This window comes from Corythoichthys intestinalis, chromosome 14 (genome assembly GCF_030265065.1).
Source record: "Corythoichthys intestinalis isolate RoL2023-P3 chromosome 14, ASM3026506v1, whole genome shotgun sequence".
NCBI classification, from domain to species: domain Eukaryota; kingdom Metazoa; phylum Chordata; class Actinopteri; order Syngnathiformes; family Syngnathidae; genus Corythoichthys; species Corythoichthys intestinalis.
In genome coordinates, this window is record NC_080408.1 from 11,356,580 (window position 1) to 11,376,058 (window position 19,479).

At 38.1% G+C, this 19,479-nt stretch overlaps 2 protein-coding genes across 5 annotated transcripts in view; one reads left to right on the forward strand and one right to left on the reverse strand.

Annotated features, from left to right (window-relative positions):
* Positions 1-7,808, forward strand: part of lpin2 (lipin 2) — a 44,088-nt gene extending 36,280 nt beyond the window's left edge. For all 4 annotated transcript variants that reach the window (XM_057856494.1, XM_057856495.1, XM_057856493.1 and 1 more), the window contains exons 17-19: positions 2,197-2,311; positions 2,645-2,748; positions 5,640-7,808. In XM_057856494.1, the coding sequence (XP_057712477.1) occupies positions 2,197-2,311; positions 2,645-2,748; positions 5,640-5,784 (364 nt within the window). In that variant the 3' untranslated portion in view covers positions 5,785-7,808. The remainder of the gene's footprint in view (positions 1-2,196; positions 2,312-2,644; positions 2,749-5,639) is intronic.
* Positions 7,809-9,975: 2,167 nt separating this feature from the next.
* The window catches only part of emilin2a (elastin microfibril interfacer 2a), a 46,789-nt gene continuing 37,285 nt past the window's right edge, over positions 9,976-19,479 (reverse strand). Inside the window, exons 6-9 of the mRNA XM_057856491.1 lie at positions 16,989-17,042; positions 14,531-14,590; positions 14,305-14,448; positions 9,976-11,188 (exon numbers count right to left, since the gene is read on the reverse strand). Of these exons, the coding sequence (XP_057712474.1) occupies positions 10,875-11,188; positions 14,305-14,448; positions 14,531-14,590; positions 16,989-17,042 (572 nt within the window). The 3' untranslated portion in view covers positions 9,976-10,874. The remainder of the gene's footprint in view (positions 11,189-14,304; positions 14,449-14,530; positions 14,591-16,988; positions 17,043-19,479) is intronic.

Below are 19,479 nucleotides of genomic sequence, written 5' to 3' on the forward strand. Positions count from 1 at the left end.
TGATAATATTGTTTTATAACAAGGGTTTGAAAAAGTAATGGCAAACTTAATTACAAATGCATACACAAACATATATTAGCTGAAACAACTTACTGCCTTATTTATTTATTTCATAAGGGACATTGCACATTGATGAAGATCTATCAGACACATCCAAAAGATGTAAATATGCCAGATGGTAGCAAAAATGCTAGCTTGTGGGCCAAACCAGAGCGCAGCTGTCTTATATCCATGTCAGACGAGAGTCTACTCCTTAGTCATGAGGCGACAGTCCAGCCAGACTAGGGCTGTCCCAAACGACAAATTTTCTCCCGATTAGTCAGCCGACTATATTTACGTTTAGTCGACTAATCTACAGTAATTGTTTATTTATTTTTACTAATTTAGCAATGAAATTTTTGTTGACGCTTATGAATTCACAAAAATATTTTGGAACACCTAAATTCTTTAATAAAGTACAAACACATACATAACAATAATAAATCACAAACAATGATGTCAAATGCTGTTAGCATTAACTGGTGCAAAAGAAAGGAATGTAAACAGATTCAGAACACTGACTTCGCCCTTCCAACATGATTCCAAACAATTCTTAAAAAAGAAATCCAGCATTAATATAATAGTATTATGATAATTCTAATAGTGATTCATTGCCACTCAGAATTTTTATAAAGGGTGTCATTTTAAAGCTATTCTGAGTGTAGAATCTGAATTCTCGAGTATCTGGGATTAATTCCAGAAATTGTCATATAAATATGACGAACATGACATGCTTTTGTTTTGAAATGTTCACCGGAGTTACGTTCACAACTGCTAACCCAAAGCTTTACACGTCGCAAAAAAAAGCACCTTTTGACCTCAAGTTTGCGTTTTGGAGAAGACTGCCAATGTTTTATAGCAGGCTAAAGTAGGCTGTCTTTTTTTTTCCGAGTTAGCCTCATTGTAGCAATGCTAACGTTTACACTGTTTAATATAGATGTGCTTCCTTATTTTGTATGTCTGAACTTTAATTCTACGGCGTGTTGATGACCAATAAACATCTGTGAAAGGAACTGGAGTCTGATATGCCATCGACACGCACGCACAAATGTATGCACGCATGCGGCGATAAAACACAGCGGTAAAATTCCTGCCTTCATCTTTGTTTACTGTGCGATAAATGGACTCTTTGCATATCGCGACAGGCTTAGCAATTTCAATCAAACATGTCGTTAGTTAGTTAGTTGGACTTACGATCTGCCAGCCTGTTGTCGCCTGTCGTCTTCCAAATATACAACTGTGTGACAGCACTTTAGGTGTTCATTCACAGTCCACGTGCAGCCTGGTATGCAAGCTTGGCATTGAAGAGACAGGACAAACCGGTGTGCCCTCCTTTGTTTCGTTGAAATAAGCCAATGTTTTGGCCACTCTGGTGCACTTTTTTGGCTTTGCGCCGCTTTCCCAGCTTACATACCGAGCGTCATTCTCAACTTTCCACGCATATATTTTTTTAACCCTTAATTAACCGTCGATGGGATGTTGTGCTCTTCGACGCATTTACGTCAACGATGACGTCGATTACGTTGACTAGGCGGGACAGGTCTAAGCAAGACCCAACGCTGCCACCAGAGGGCAGTGTATCCTCCGTCATTACACAAAATACAATACTGGACTTGTTAGAAAGTTATTTTGGGCTACTTAAAGGGTTCATTCCGACTTAGGCGGAAATTCGGTTTATCGTTCGTAACCCGGGGACTGCCTGTATATAGGAGTACACTGTTCGTCCCCAAAAATGCATGCAATGAACCCACAGTGTAAATTCAGTCTGCAAATCATGCATCATCATAGGGTTTTTGTGTATGTAGCCTGGATGACCGATGTTTGATTTTTCACACAGGAAACACCAAAGCCCTCTGGCATCCTCTGTTGACATTTGTCCCAAGTGTACAGTGTGCTGCTCCAAATGCAGCTCTGTATTATAGAGTATTTTCACTTTAATTACACTGGATGGAAGCGGGCGTTGTCTCCTATATTTCCTGCTGCTGCTGTCGTCGTCGTCTCCGCTTGTAACCACAGCAACGTCCAAGGCTTTGCCAACTGCATCTGTCATAATAGCCCTTCATTGCGTTTGTACTGGCTCAAGAAAATTCCTGCTCCACGTTGTGCCGGTCCACTGTTAAGTGAAGCTATAATCATCCCTGCCTTGCGTTTCTTCAGGGAGGTCATAGAGAAGAAGCCTGAAATCTTCAAGATCGAATGCCTGACTGACATCAAGAACCTGTTTCAGCACAACAAACAGCCGTTCCACGCCGCCTTCGGCAACCGAGCCAACGTGAGTTTTTACCAGATGTGACGCATAGACATAGATACAAGACGTCATGTGATCTAACGCAGAAAACATCTCCAGCCACACCAACACAAGCAGACGACAGTGACTTTCCTAAGAAAAAGTGACGCGCTCGCTTGAGTCTTGATGTGTCATCATGACACGTAGATAACCGCAGATATTTGGCAAGCTGTTGTTAGTGTTATATAATCAACTCTGAGCTCATTTTAAGGATGTTTACTTATGCATTTCTAAACTCACAGCAAAGGATTTTAACTTCTTACTTTCTGTCCACTACACAATGCATATGGAAACTTACTTGCTATATTTTTTATGCAGGATGTGTTTGCGTACAAGGAGGTGGGAGTTCCCGTTTGCCGGATCTTCACTGTCAATCCGAAAGGAGAGCTAATCCAGGAACAGACCAAAGGCAACAAGTCCTCGTATGTACTCCAGTCTGCTAAACAACTGTTGTATTCGTCAACGATGACTATAACAAAAACATTTCGTCAAAGAACAATTTTTCATGACGATGACGAGGTGATCATGAGCTGAATAAGTGTTTTTGGAGACTAAAACATAACGAAACTAATGCCAGTTTGGCAAAAATTGCCATGGTTTCCGTCACGTTTTCACAATGTGTAGCATTTTATATGTAGTTAGCCTGCATCGTAGCTTTGTCTGGTTGTGTCACTCGTGACGTGCCAGTATCCTCTCCATTGCTTGTTTTGAGACACACACGGTAAAATTTGTTTTGTTATCTTGACAAGAAAGAATATGCAATGGTGCTTTAGCCTTAAGGTCTGTGCTGAGTGATCAACACACACTAAATGTAACTCGTAGCGTTAGCATTAGTCTAATAGTCCTCTTACACTCTGGGAAAACTTTTATTTACATACAGTTCGTGGTGTCCAGGTGGGTATAATTCTTTGAAAATAATGTATTGTTTTCCTGCTGAATGTGTATTATCACCAAGTTGGCGTTTTCCTTGTAGACGCTACAATATCTTCTCGTCTGTGAGTGTTCATTCAAAATAGTTGGAAAGCTTTATCTTTGGAGTAAGTTTTTTTCTTTTTTTTTTAGTCAACGTTGACTAAAACGAGACAAAATTAGTCTTGAGATTTCATCAACAAAAACTAGACGAAGACTAAGATGAAAATTAAAAGGGCTGCCAAAAAAAAACACTGCTGCTAAATAGGTAGCAAACATTTTAGTTGTTATTTTTCTTATTTATTATTTTTCTTTTTACAATAATGTTTAAAAGAACAAAACAAACATTAAAAAAAAAAATTTATTCAACTCCTTTGTACGGTGGCCCTGAAGTGCAAAATACAATGGCAAATCACATAACAAAAAAAAAAAAAAAAATCGAAAAACTACGGCAAATTGAAAAACACAACAAAAATACAAATTAAAAAAACAAAACGCCACATCACAAAACAAAAAAACAAATTGAAAAACACAACGGGAAATAACATTACAAAAAAACAAATTGAATATGTCAACGGCAAATCACATAACAAAAAAAAAAAAAAAAAAAAAACACCACAAATCCAAAAATGAAATTACATTAAGGAACCGGAAGAGGTAGGTCTAGGTCCTAGTCAAAAAGTACACTCATCGCTGATTGGACGAATCTACCGTCAACGTTGGGTACTGATAAACAAGGAACTTATTCCGCGTCTGGTGTGGTATTTGGAAATGAGCATTACCAAAGACGCGAATGTGGCTTCTGCTATAAAGCCATCCATACATCTTCAATCTCTTTGAATATTTTTATTCGGGACATACCTATAAAGTAAAATATGCCGGCGCTGCGATAGTGTGCCAGCACGACTGTCCTATTGGGGCGTACTGTTGTGTCTTTTTATTTGCTGTTTTTGCACTTTCAGGGCAACCGTACCTTTGTCACATGCAATTGTTTTCAACAGCATTTAGTAATACCGTATTAGCCCTGATTATAAGACGACTTCCTCTTTTTCAAGACTCAAGTTTGGGGAAAAAATGACTTTTTGAACACCAAATTATTTTTTATACAGAAAATAATTACAGTACGTTTGAAACAAATGACTATAACAATATATTTGAGAGAAAAAGCATGTTATTTTGCCTCATTCAGATCTTAATATCTGAACATTTAAATATGTAAACTAAAGTGCAATCACATTCGTAAATGAATGGCTTCTGGTTTTTGAAATGTAAATAAACCAATCTATTGTGATAAAACAGCAAAATTGCAATAACTGCATTAACCATCAAAGTGAGGTCTAACTGTAACTGTAGTCTTGAAACGAATGTGAATAAGGAAAAACATTCCAATAAAATAATGCAAACCGGTTAAACTTGAGAGTAGCTGAGATCTGTCATGACAGAACATTACTCCTCAAGTTCAGCATTCGCTTCAATGATATCTGGCGCCATCTAGTGTCGTAAATGGGTATAATGTCTAGACCTCGAATATGAGACGACCCCCACTTTTTCACTCTTATTTCAATGCAAAAAACAACGTCTTATATTTGGGCCAACACAGTAATATACTTCACATCAGTCTTTTTTTTGGCAGCCCTTTTAATTCTCGTCTTAAGTCTTTTGGACGAAAATACTCATTAGTCTTTGTTCATTTCAAAATGTGTTCGTCTTCGTCTAGTTTTAGTTGGCAATTACAAAAAATGTTTTCATCGGAAAAATTCAAACATTTTAGTCCCAAACTAACTAAATAAATAAAGTTAAACCTTTATTTTTGCTGGATACCTTTTCAGTCTGCAAAGACAATGCCGACTTCGTGATGATAATATACACCATGCAGGAAAACAGTACATCATTTTCAATTAATAATAATAAATAATGCTAAGACCTGTATGTTAAAAAAACAAAAACAAAAATCAAGTTGTCCGAGAATTTAAGATGACGCTCGCCACGCTAATTGCTAATGCGACTGCTATGCTCACGCTACGAGTTGCATTTAGTGTGTGATGATCACTCAGCACAGAACACTGTTTTCTTATCTTGACAACAGAGAATACAGAAATCTTGTGTTTAAAAAAAAAAAGCAAGCCTGGAGCGCAGCTTGACGCACGTTCTAACACCGGTGAGAACTGCTATGATGCAGGCTGACGTACTCCACGTACAATATGAAAATGTCACGCATCGTACACATACTGTACGACAGAAACTATGTCACATTTTTGTCTCGTACTCCTCTCTTCAGACGAAAACTTGCATATGTCTCATTATGTTGTAGTCTCCCAAGACATGTTTAGCTCGTCATCGTTGACGAACAAACAATACGTCAGACATGAATTAAAAATAAGCTCATAATCTCTTTGTCACCCAGTTATGGCAGGTTGAGCGAGTTGGTTGAGCATGTGTTCCCACTGCTGAGCAAGGAGCAGAATGAGGCCTTTGTCATGCCTGAGTTCAGCTCCTTCTGTTTCTGGAGGCAACCCATTCCAGCTGTGGATCCTGCGGACCTGCTTTGAAACCCGCTCAGGTACTTGCTGTGTCCCGCCATGGAGGGGGCTGAGAAGACGCATAACGCACTTAAATAGGTGGCCTGGAGGATCAGAAGATTTGCTGGTTTTTGTTTTTCTCTTTTACTGGCACCATAAACACAAAAAGAGACACCTGAGAGGCTTGCTTTTGCCAAACAAAAAGCAGCCTTTGACGCACTTCTGGACCTGTTAACGGCACCTGCAGTCTCCGCAAAGTGTAAATGATACACATTCAGTATTCAAGGTCATTTCTCCCGTCTCCCAACATGAAGCAGCTACTCCTCATATGGAATCATCTCACTTTAATCTTCGATAGGACAATATATAATCATATAACATGCTATTTATGACACCTCTGCTGAGTCATTATTTATGATTATAAGTGATATGTTTAAGTTATTGCTGATCTTGATGCCTTTTGCTTTGTCTGAAGTCCTAAAGAGCCACAAAGCTGTTAGACAACATTAGCACTAAATGCTAACAGTAAGCCTTTTTTGCTTTGATTTTTCTTTTTTGAAGACAATAACAGCACATTTGTTAAGGTAAACTCACATTCCTCAGCGTTTAGTTTATATCACTTCAGTTTCTTTGCATCTTAATGAAGAATTGGAGCAAGACGTGAAATGGTCTTGGTGACAAAGTTCAACTGAAATCGTCCATTTGAAAGTTTTCTACAAAAATATGAAGGAGTGTTGTTACTTGATGATCTAAACGCACTTGGTCTTATAGCTGCTGTGCACATTTCACAAAAAAAAAAAAAAAAAAGTGAAGTTTTGGTTTGATTTCTTTTCCACAACAGAGCAGCTAAAATGACATTTCATAGAAAATTGCTGTGTATTTAGGATGCTGACTAGCATCACCGCTGACCCGCTGAGATCTAACTTGGAAAAAACAAGCAAACAAACAAAAAAAAACCCTCAGAAGAGCCGTTATAAAAAGCACAGGAAAAATGATCATTAATGTAAAAAAAAATTATGTTAAGCGCATAGCAAAATCATTCTCAAGGATTTTTTTGAAAACAAGAACAAAATAACAAAAAAAATGGAAAAACAATGAAAAAAAAAGTGTTTTCTTCTAAGTTGCCATTTTGAGGTGATGGAACACAAACAGCAAACTACACCTAACTTTTTTTCTCTCTCAGCAGACAGCATGCAAAAAAAAAAACCACCCTCCCACACTATACAGGTTTGACATAAAAAAAAATACTTGTGAATCTCAGGTATTCAACTTTACTCTGACCTTTCTCTTATCCTCATCTTGCAAGAACATCAAATATTTGACAAACAGCAACAATTGCATTCAGTTAGCAATGGATGATAAAATGTCTAAACTCCTTTTCAGAATGAGCTCTGATGTGGAAAATCCCACTCATACAAGCTTTTTCTTGTTGTTGCCCATCTCATTAAAACAAAAAAGAAAGTGGTGGATGTGCACAGGAAGAGCTTTGTGTATATGTTCCCGTGAGTTAGCATGTGAGTGAGGACTGAACATGAACATACAGTCAATTAAGAAAAGAAGAAAAAAAAATCAGGACTTTAAGCACAAACGACTCTTAACACTGCATGGTCAGTATCGGTCATCGTTATTGCATCAATGGATTCACGCTTGTTGTCTGGTTAGTAATAAACAAATCCATTCTTTCTGTGAAAGTAAAGCATCTTGTGTGGACAGTGCACACGTCACCCGAGGAACCGTCCCTCCGCCTCGCACATCTCTTTGTTATATTTGACTACCAAAAATGATTTAATTTAGAGAAGGGCAGAATACTCAGTATTGCCTCTTTTGTGCTTGTTCTTTTTTGTCCTTTTTTCAAAACTGAATAATGCTTGCTTACGTGTGGCCCATCCACACAAACACCACAGAGGCAATTGTAGATTCAAATGTGGTTTTGAGTCTTCAAAAGGCCAAATGTAAAGAAATAATTAAAAAATAAGGAAATTGGCTTAGTGACGCTTACTTACTGTGGCAGTCACGGTCTTGTTTGTATTCAATAAAGTTCCCCTAAAACTCAATATGTTTGTGTTTAAGCTCCAGGTTGAGCATACTCATGCCTGAAGTCAAATGACTGCACTTGAAATGTCGCAAAATCGGTGATGCTAACTTTGTTCTGTTTCAGCACCAACTTTCTGAAAATGTGTTCATTACCGTGAATAACTGCTATAAAAACACACATGAACTGAATCTTTTCGAATGTTTTGAAACTTCTTGGAAGGTGATCATTATTTCTACTTAGGGATGTCCCGATCTCGTATTTTTGAGTCCGAGTCACCTGATTTTGAGAATCTGCAGATACAGAGTCCCGATCTGATACCGAACAAAAGTTTCAAACATGTTACAGTACTGTACTGTTTACAGTACTTCCTCCTCTTTTCCCATTGTATTTCTGGATTATTTTGTTTGCTTGTAGAGGTGAAACAATCGATTAGTCGTCAACTCATCGATTAGCAAATTATTGAGGGCGGCAGCTATCAATTATTTTAGTCGTTGATTAATCGATGAACTAGTTCGAATAATCGAGTAATCGGATAAGGAACATAATAAATGCCTGGGCTGAGCCTCAAACGGGATAAAAATAAATGAGGATCTAAGTACAACAAAAGAACAATTGACTAACTTCCATAGCAAAAGTCAGCTAGCGTAAATGCTATAAAATGCTTTTTTTTTTTAAAACAATGCTCTTAACAAATGGTTTAACCTCATACACCCACAAAAAAAAACTGCTAAATATACCTATAAACTAAATTACAAATGCGTAAAAAAAAACATAAGCTCAAACAAAAACTTGTTGGTCTTAAGAGGGAGCAGCTGGATTCAACCATGTGAAATGAGTTATGTCATATTCACTGTTGCCACTAGAGGGCAGTGTATCCGCCAAAATCAGTAAAACTAAATGCAAACACTTTCAGAACAAACCATTACAATGGCAATTTAAATTAATCGACAACTATTTTGAGAAACAATTATTCGTTTAGGACCTTCTTCACCTTAAACTTGTTTAAATTCTTGTTTAAACTTGTTTAAATTCTTGAAATTAAAACTTCTCAGTTGTAAATACATACAATCAATCAATCAATCAGATTTCTTCATTACATTTTTGTTAAGTCAAAGTAGGACATGAACAATAATTCACATTTTTGCCAATTTTTGGACATCTTGCCGTCTAAACTAGTTTCTTATGAAGGCTGCAACAACTAATTGATTAAATTGAATAATTACTTCCCAAAGAATTTGATAATTGATACAGTTGTAGACTACAGTTGGCTCAGGAAGCTATATTTTTGAAGGACATAGTCATCTATTTTGTCTTCCTTGTTACTTACAACATGCCTAAATTAACTTCAAGGTAAATTGTGAAGGTAATTGAAAAAAAATTGACATCTATCCGATTAATCGTCAGATTAAATGGTTATGAAAATAATCATTGATTGCAGTCCTATTTGTTTGTTTTTTGCTCTAAAATTTTTATTTAAAAAAACAAACAAAAAATGGCGCGATCGGCCTGATTTCCGATCATGTGATCGGATTGGGGGCGTCCTTTGTCCAATATTATCAGGAGCCGATAATATCAGCCGACAAAAGCATTTTAAAATTATATCGGATAATACGTTGCTCCTGGTGTTGCGTCACCAGTAGGTAGATGTTGAGATAGTGTAAAGTGCTTTGAGCGCCTTGAAAGGTGGAAAAGCGCTATATAAGTATAACACCATTTACCGACATCGGTTTTTCATTATTGGTTTTGATCCAATATGCATGCTGCCTTCAAAGTAAATGTACTGTAGAACCCTTCTGCCTTTGTACAAGAGCTGGGCACAGCTTAGTACAGCAGTTATGCTTATTGATGCTAAGATGCGTATTTGTCATGTGAGCATTATTATAATAACATCCAGTGGGGGTATTCCTATGTAATTAGCCATATTTTGTATTGGCATCGGTTTGATATTAGTATCGGTTTTGGACACTATCGGGATCAGAGGTTGCGCTAGACTTTTTCGTTGTCTGTCATATTGACTGACAGGGTCATAAAAATCCGGTCATAATCTATTTTTACCCGTCACTTAAATTTCATAATGATAATAGTGACATATTCAATAGTATTTAGTTTTCATTCGTTTTTAATTAATATTCTGTCCGAACAAGCTTAACAGAGAATCCACACCGTGCCATCACACATCAAGCAGATGAATATGTAACTTTTTCTCCGTAGTGACAAAAACAGCTGACTGTGGCCCCAGTCGGTAGGCTACGTATGGAACAGTGAAATTAACAGTTCACCTGCTGTGGCCTGAACGCAGTCTCACACCTTCCTCCTTGCTGCCGCTTGCTCGCTCAGTAGTTGCCGAGGCCTGATTGCTTGTTTGTCCTTCATCCTCCACTGCATCAGTCCCTCTTTTTTCACCTCTTTTATCAACACCGTCGTTTTGGGGCTTTTTTAAGAAACTTCGGACACTCAGTTGTTTTGACATTTTTCCGAGCAAGGCCAACGACGTCATGCATCAAGAGAGACAATAGCTAATTAATATGCTCACTCGCCACCCTATGGTCTGGGGTGTGAATTGCAACCTTTCAAAATGACAGATGGACTTGTTTTTTCCGTCACTGTTTTAAAAAACCGGTCAACGACAGAAAATATTTGGTTAACGCGACCCCTGATCGGGATATCAGTTATCGGTTAAAAAGTAATTATCGGGCAACTCTAGTGGAGAGAAAGGCTTTAAAACCCAGAGAAAAACCAAGCAAGCATAGAGAAAAAAAATTAGAACTCTGAACCTCAGACCTGCTAAGAGGGGTAAAGAAATAAAAAAAGAACCGAAACAACACAACGCATTCATCATCACGCTATTTTATCAGTTTTTTTTCGATCTGCATTACCTCGATGAGTTAATTTGCACCTCACCAAAGTGTCAAGAGCACTTTGTCTTGTTGGGTTCATGTATGACCATTTATTGCAGTCACATGTCACAGATTATGAGTTAAATTAAGACTTTTCCATATTCACAATTGGGGATACAATGACTCAAATATATTAGAAGAAAGTTGTTCGTATGCACACAGTTCACATTTCAGTCTTTGAGCTCCAGCTATCGACGGTGTGTTGAGGGTCCGTACAAGAAGAGGGCGCTAAAGGTGGAAAGCACCTCTCGGGCCTCGGTAGTCGCCAATCGGCCTGCCGTCCGAAGTAGGCCCACGCGATCTCCTCGCTTTAGAGGTACGACAAGAGCGAAGGACACTGAGTTGCCGCAGCCGCACGTGTCTCGAGTGGACGTCGCCGAGCTGCGCATCCTCTGGATGCTGCGCTGGGACACGGAAAGGACCGCTTCCAATGGATCACCGCGTTGCGCCGTCAGAAGGCCAGAGAGAAGGTAGCGGCCATCTTGCGGAACTGTAAAAAGCCCTATTGATTGAAGAGGGGGGTAATATCAGTGATACAACCTTTGATTTTTTCTATTCAAGTTGTGACAAGGGTTTACATTTTTGTAAAAGGTTTTTATTTTTAATTGTTAAAAGTTCTATTTATCTTTGTATTTTTGTAGAATCAAACCACATTAAAGTTAAAACATTAAAACACTTTATACTTGTAAAGTAAAATCTTCTTGAAAGTAAATTAATCTACGTGACTTTTGTCTTTCTCTTGAAATTATGAGGACTTAAAGACACACCAAAATTGTGATTCCTTTCTCAATTTGACCCTTACATGATGTATATGAGTATATACTGTGCACGATTGGTATGATTGCATGCGTCTAGTGCTTCAACGATTAATTGATTATCGATTAAATGCTTCGAATCAAATTTTGCTGCTTCGAGTTTAATTTGAGTGGCATTGTAATGGCTGGTTTTGAAAGTTTGCATTGTTTTATTGATGTGGGTGGATACACTGCCCTCTAGTGGCAAAGGTAAACATGACATAACTCATTTAAATTGATTTGGATGGATACACTGCCTTCTAGTGGCAAAGGTGAATATGACATAACTCTGCTCCCAGTTGCTCCCTATCAAGACCAACATAAGGTAAGTTTTTGTTTAAGCTAATAGTTTTTTAAGCATTTGTAATTTAGTTTATAGTTATATTTAGATTTTTTTTTTTTTTGTGGGAATATGTGAAGGATTTCAGAGCATTGTTTTAAAAAACAAAAACGTGAGCATTTTATGGCATTTAAGCTAGCGGACTTGCTATGCAAGTTAGCTAATTGTTTTTTGTTGTAGTTAGTCTCATTTATTTTTTTTAATACTGTTTGAGGCTAAGCTCAGGTATTTTTTCAATGAAAGTGCAATTTGACATTTTGAAGAAATTTCATTTTGTATTCAAATTTAATGCTCTTTAGAAATTGCAATAGTAGCAAGCCTTTGTTTTTACATCTAAAATTTATTCTAAAATGCATTAAATGTTATCCGATTACTCGATTATTTGAACTAACTAGTTGATAGATTAATCGACTACTAAAATCGATAGCTGCAGCCCTACACGTGTCTGTGTTTTCGTCTGTGCCAGGATTAATTTCTGAAGGATGGGACTTGGACAGAAGTTTTTCTTAAGAATGTACGGCAATTACTAGTCATGTTTTTTTTTTCTTCATCTTAGTAGCATGGAGTAACTATATGCTGCGGGCATGTGAAAATGAAAATCACAAGATGGTGACTTGGTAAGGAATTTTATCATTTAATGTAGGCCATGTTTTAATTGAAATGAAAACTAAAATTATCAATGTTCGGTAGGACTGACCTCATGGCTGTATCTGAATCAGACCCGGCTGCAGAAGGAAATTACAGGGGGGGCATTACCTTTTTTTTTGGGGGGGGGGGGGGGGGGGGGGGGGTACATTTCTTCAACGTAAATTTAGCCTGAACAGTGGCGCTTTTACCCGTTATATTTTCTGATGATGGTGTCAGTCAGTGAAACTGCAGGAGGTGGCAGCGCTATCCCTTCAAGGCCGCGTCTTTGTCATGGCTTGAGTTCGTCTTTAGTTTATTGAAAAAAACACGGATGTCCATTCCAATTTGAATTAGCAACGGAGGAGCCGCTCAATCTCCATTTCTGTAAGCAGAGCAATCCCTATCCAATCGCAGTACCCAATGGCCAGCTACTCGGCCCGCCCCCCCTTATCTGTGATTGGCTAGAATTGCCTTCATTCGCTGCTCAGATTGGTTGAATTGAATGACGACAGATCAAGATAGGATTACTAGAGCAGTGTTTTTCAGCCTTTTCTGAGTCACGGGAGTGACGGGACGTTTTTACATTGGAAAAAATCTTGCGGCACACCACACCAAAATGTTTCAAAATTACTTTCTGTACATTATATTTAATTACAAAACAGTTTCTCAGTATTTATACTTACTTAGTGTGAAACTTGAGCCTGTTAAGATGAACACAAAGCCAAAAAACTGGCAGGAATCTTCTTCAACAGCTCTCAGTCTCTGTTTTTATTTCTTTTTTTTTTAGCAGTTAGGCTTGAAAAACTCAGAATAATCAGACAGGGGGACTTGAGCAATGTCTTTAAGCACATCAGGGCTGGTCATCTCGCTGACAATGGCTTTGCAGGCAGGTAGTATTAACGTCTCTGCCACAGTTTGGGACTTTTTGGATTTAGCAACAAAGTAACTGGATTTCAGGGCTTTCTTATTTACCTTTGTAGTTTTTCTTAAAAAAGTTGCCCATTTCTCTGTGTTTTCACGAAGGCGAACAAAGTACTCCATCGACTTGTTCTGAAGCGACGGGCGTTCATTTGGAGATGACGTTTAAGCTTGTATGGCGACATGGCGCTAGACAGCTGCTGGTGTCGCGTACAAGAACTGCTCAGATTTCTAGCCATCACCCACCTTGCTGTCCTCGATAATGTGTTGGAATAAAACACGGAGGATTGACGGTCATCACATATGGATAAAATGGAAAGGACACTTTTGTGTATATTGACACTTGATGAGTCAAATGATGAACAGTAGACGTGCTGGGGTCCACATTGTTATGTAAACAAGGTGGCTGATGGCTAGAAATCCGAGCAGTTCTTGAATGCAACACTAGCAATGCCACGCTCATCTGCACACAACCGAGAACTTTTTGCCTACTCCTTCCTTCCTACTGCAACTTTGCCCGACGATGTTAAAAAAAAAAAAAAAAAAAAAAGTGACATTGGATAATTTCTCGCGGCACACCAGACGATCTCTCACGGCGGCAGCTCAATTGGTTGAAAAACACTGGAATAGAGGGTTCGTCCTCTCCGTGTGTGTGTGTGTGTGTTTTTGTGGAAGATTAAAAAAAAAAAAAATTACACAGTACAGTCTATTCGAGCTAGGGCGGGCACAGCAGTCCCTCAGGGCGGGCCCGGCCCCCTAATGCCCGCCCATGCCGCCGGGTCTGATCTGAATTAAACCCTTGTTAGGGCTGTGGCACAGTTTTGCCATTTCAGAGTTGACATAGAGAAGACTAGTAATCATTTTTATTCAGTATTCTTACGAGAAAAGAAAATTTGCAACTTTTTTTTTTCTCGAATAACCTTTTTTATGCAGTAGTACCTGTGCGGGGACTGTAGTGGCCGCCGTCGTTAAGCAAAACCTTGTCGAAGCGAATCATGCCAAACTCTCCAGAGAACGGTTGGAGAGTGAGTCCGGCCGAAAAGGAGAACGGATCGGCTGGCATCATGCGCTCTTCTGGAGTACCTGACAAGGACAATGTTTAAGTAGTAAATTAGCTTTTCGTTGATTATTCACCTAAAGAAAGGATTTGGACACCAGAATTTACCAAGTGATACAACAGGCGCTTGGTACGATGGGTTCCAGGGCACTTTTGCTGCGAGTGGACCTGCCAGTTACAAACAAATTACATGAACGCTGTTAATTATTTCTGTTGAAATATTGCTTCTCCCTAGAAGGTATATAAAATATTTGAGATTTCACGCTCACATTAAGTGTTGCCAACTAACGTAAAATTAATGCAGCCAATTTGATTTACTATGATATCAAAATCTTGATTTTCTTGTAATATTCCAGCATTTTTTTCCAAAAGTGAACACAATTTTTCTGTACTGTGCTGCATCTTTTTTTTGGTCATATTTTGAATGAACTTATTTTTGTTGTTACAAATTTATTATACTGCAATTACTATATTCAAAATTTTAATAGTATTTTTTTTAATGTACTAACAACTATTCACTAGGGTTGTCTCGATCACATATTTTTGCTCCCGAGTTCTACTCCGAGTCATTCGATTTTAAGGATCTACCTGATCCGATACCTTGGCAATGTATTAAGGAGTGGGAAAAAAGCACATTCAAATGTAAAATATTTTCATATTACAGAAATGATCACTCTTGCATGATGCTATTTTACGTTAGCTTCCCAAGACACCTAGCATTACATTTTCTTACAGGTAAAATTGTGATGTCTTGCAATGTTGCGTAATACAAAATATATAGTTTATTTTGCCAATATCAGTGTACATCTTAATTATTTTGTTGCACTTTAAACCTTAACAATTAAAAATAAATGTAATCTTCATCTTTTTCCCGGGAAAATGACGTGATCACTGTTACGTGATCTGACCAGGGACATCCTTACTATTCACCTGAAATGATGTACCGTAATTTTCGGACTATAAGCCACTACTTTTTTCGCCTCATTTTGAATGCTGCGACTTATTCGTTGGTTTATTTGGGTTAATAGGCAACACTTTATTTGACAGCGGCATCACAAGACCGTCATAATTATGACATAGCGTTATCATGGGCATTACTGAATGCTTATGACAGATGTCATTGTCATCTTGCAAATTAAGTCACTAACTCCATTTATGTGCACCTCGGATCGTTGACGTCTATTCAAAAGTCAGATAATTTGCCGGATGACACCAAATTACATCTGTTTTAGGCATTTAATAATGCTCCTAACAGCGTCATGTCATAATTATTTGTCTTATGACAATCTTACGGCGCCACTGTCAAATTGAGTGTTAACAAATACCATAACTAGCAATTAATGAAACTACTGTAAAAGTAACGGAAGAAAAATTGGCATAGAACATGAATTTTAATAGTTATTTACGGCTGTGGTGCTGCAATGCATGCGAGGAGGCATGTTGGACAACAACAGTGTTGATAGCAGAGGTTGACTGTCTCCCCCAAAAGAGGAGTCATGGCCAAATGAAGCTTCTTGAAGCAATGAAGCTGTGCAGCCAATTGGTTCAAAGCTTCATGGTGGTTCATTTGGTCTTATGACAGTCTCATGATGCCACTGTCAAATATAGTGTTACCGGCTAATATCTTTTGGTGTAAATATCACATAATACAGTGAGGACAGCTTATAGTCCAGTGATATTATCTATGAACAAATGCCTTTTTCGTGTCAAATTTGGTGGGTGGCGGCTTATAATCAGTGGTTCCTTATAGTCTGAAAATTACGGTACTTTTCGTTTTAAATTTCTATTATGATATGACCTCTTTGATTTTTATCTTATTGCAGTAAAGGTTTTAGTACCGTAAAATTGCATATTCCCATTTATACCCATTGATTGACAACTTTGTTCTTACAGTATTAGAATTTTTCCCTTATGAAAGCACTTTGACATAAAAACGTAATGCGGTGCCAGTAGTATATCCTGCTGCCTCTTAGGCATCATGGGTTCAATTCCCAGCTATAGTTCCAGTCTCAAAATGGGTATCTTAGGTCAGAAAGTGTGTGTAAAAACTGCCAAACAGATCATATCAGTGACTACCTTGTATACGCACCATATTACAACTTGACACTTTTTCCCCCACAGTGGCCTTCATGCTTTTAAAAGTGCAAAATCTGTAAAATGTTTTTTACTTTTGATGACAACCCTTCATGTCATTTTTCAAATAATCTTGAGTAGGTAAATGAATGTTAATGACAGAATTCAGGTATATGGATGCAGGGAGTATTTATAAAGGTGTTGGTCACAATTACGCTTGGTTTGGCCTTGACGGAGGACTGTGCTTTGCTTCATTTGTATGATTTAGACAAAAATATGCATGGCAGGAGCAGGTAACTAAGCAACTGAAGGGAAAAATCTTTTGTCAAACATCTGCAAATGGGTTCAAACCCCATCCACGGTATGTCCACACCTACTTCAATCTAAACATTCTCTTCCCTCATCCTCGCGCAGGGAGAACTTTATTCATAAGCTGTACTTCTCTCACTGAACCCACGTGCATTAAAGTGCAGTGCAACACATGATACTTTACCTCTGGGGCTGATCCACTCAGGCTTGACTGAAACTGGCTGCACTGGAGGATAGCCTGCAAAAAGACAAGATGGTATACCTTCAGTGTCATGGCAATGAATACAAGATGCTGTATGAAATCTTTTTTAAAAAAAATGGAAAGTCTTAAGCACTCTCATATGAATTAGGGATGTTGCCAGGGGTGGAACATAGGGGGGTTCGACTAGAAATGTGCACGACTAGTCGTTTAATCGTCTAACCGCCTTCTCATAATTAGGGCTGCAGCTATCGATTATTTTACTAGTCGATTAATCGATAAACCATGAGTTCGAATAATCGAGTAATCAGATAAGGAACATGAAAATTTAAATTACTTGAGCTGAGCCTCAAACGGTATAAGAAATTAATAAATGAGGATCTATGTACAAGAAAAGAACAATTGGCTAACTTACATCGCAAAAGTCAGCTAGTTTAAATGCGATAAAATGCTAACTTTTTTACAATGCTCTTAACAAATGCTTCAGACACATATTCCCTCAAAAATAGGCTAAATATACCTATAAACTAAATTACGAATGCATTAAAAAAAACATTAGCTCAAACAAAATTTAGTTTATGCTGGTCTTAACAGGGAGCAGCTGGATTCAGCCATGTGAAGTGAGGCAGAATAGAAGGCAGTGTATCCACCCAAATCAATAAAACTAAATGCAAAAACTTTCAAAATAAACCATTACAACGTCACTTTAATTAAACGAATATTCGAAGCAGCAAAATTTAATTCCAATATTTTTTTCTAATCGAATACTCGAGTTAATCGATTAATCATTGCAGCTCTACTCATAATTAAACGTTTCGTATTTTACTAGTCGGTTAAACTTAGCATCATGCATCTTGAGCCCCTTTCAGACATACGCTGAACTCCGGTTAAGTGCCGGGATTTAAACGTGTAGCCCTATGTCTGAAAACAATTACACTGGTCGACTGAAACGGAGATTACACGGACATTACTGCGTTGTGTCCTAGTATAATGTCCGGGACTTCACTGGGATGGGGCATGCATGAAAGCAGCCGGTTAATTCCCCAGTCACAGTGTGAAGTCTGATGACTTAAATATCATAGCTGATTGTCCTTTCCTTTTTCTTCGCAGTAGGACGAAGAGCGATAAACGAACGTCACAATTATTAACACGATAAACTAAAAAGCCCATCGTGCCGAATCGGCAACAAGGGACAAGTCTGAAAGTGTCCAACCCAGGTAATTCTTGGTACATCTCCCCATGTCTGAAAGCCTTGACACGGGTAAATCCCGCATCACATTACATGAGAAATTATGCTGTATTTAAGTTTGAAAGGGGCTTTGGTCTTCGCCCCTCTGCCTCTTTGTAAACAGGCTGAGCAACCAGGAAGAGAAATGCCCTGTAGGAGTGGTCAGGGACACAAAGTTTCGGGAAGTTTTGACGAATGAATCAGAATCGGTCGGCATCTCGATCGATCGGGTCCGATCACGTCATTTTCAAAGTATCGGAATCGGAAAAAAAATATCGGCCATGCCTTTTTTAAATATATGTATATATATATATATATATATTTTTTTTAATTAAATCGTTTTCTAATTGTATTTAACGTTACAGACATAATATGTTACACTCATCCAGAGTCTTTAGTTTAGGCTCAAGGTAGGGTTATCAAATTTATACCGATAACGGCGGTAATTAATTTTTAAAAAAATGTATCACGTTAAAATATTTAACGCAATTACTGCATGCGCTGCACGACCCACTCACGCATTGTCGCACTCAATCTTTAATGGCACCGTTTTACCTATATAGAGAGATAAAAGGCAGCGTAAAATGAGTAGTGTGAATTTTGGCAGCCTTTGGAGCCTTTTTTTAATTGGCTAAAGCCTTACAATCCCTCTTCCCACGATTAGTAATATCATGGAAAGCAATGTGGGGAAGCAAGGTAGCAATTGATCTTTTACTTAACACCTTATGTTAGTTCCCAACGCAGAGAAGATATATCAATTGGTAGCACTACGCACAGTCATGGTTCCACTTCCCATCCTGCATTTAGGCATGGCTACAGTATCATTTACTGAAAGCTCAACAAATACACTAGATGGCAATATTTAGTCACAATATACAAAGTCACAAGTCTTTCTACCCGTGGATCCCTCTCACAGAAAGAATGTTAATAATGTAAATGCCATCTTGAGGATTTATTGTCATAATAAACAAACACCGTACTTATGTACTGTATTGTGAATGTATATATTTGTCCGAGTTTTATTCATTTTTTATTTAATGCATTGCCAAAATGTATATGATCGGGAAAAATTATCGGGAATGATTGGAATTGAATCGGGAGCAAAAAAAAGCAATCGGATCGGGACATATGGGGTTCGGCAGATACTCAAACTAAAACGATCGGGATCGGATCGGGAGCAAAAAAACATGATCGGAACAACCCTATGCAAAAGTGTAAAGGGGCCCGCGAATAATTGTCCACTAGCAC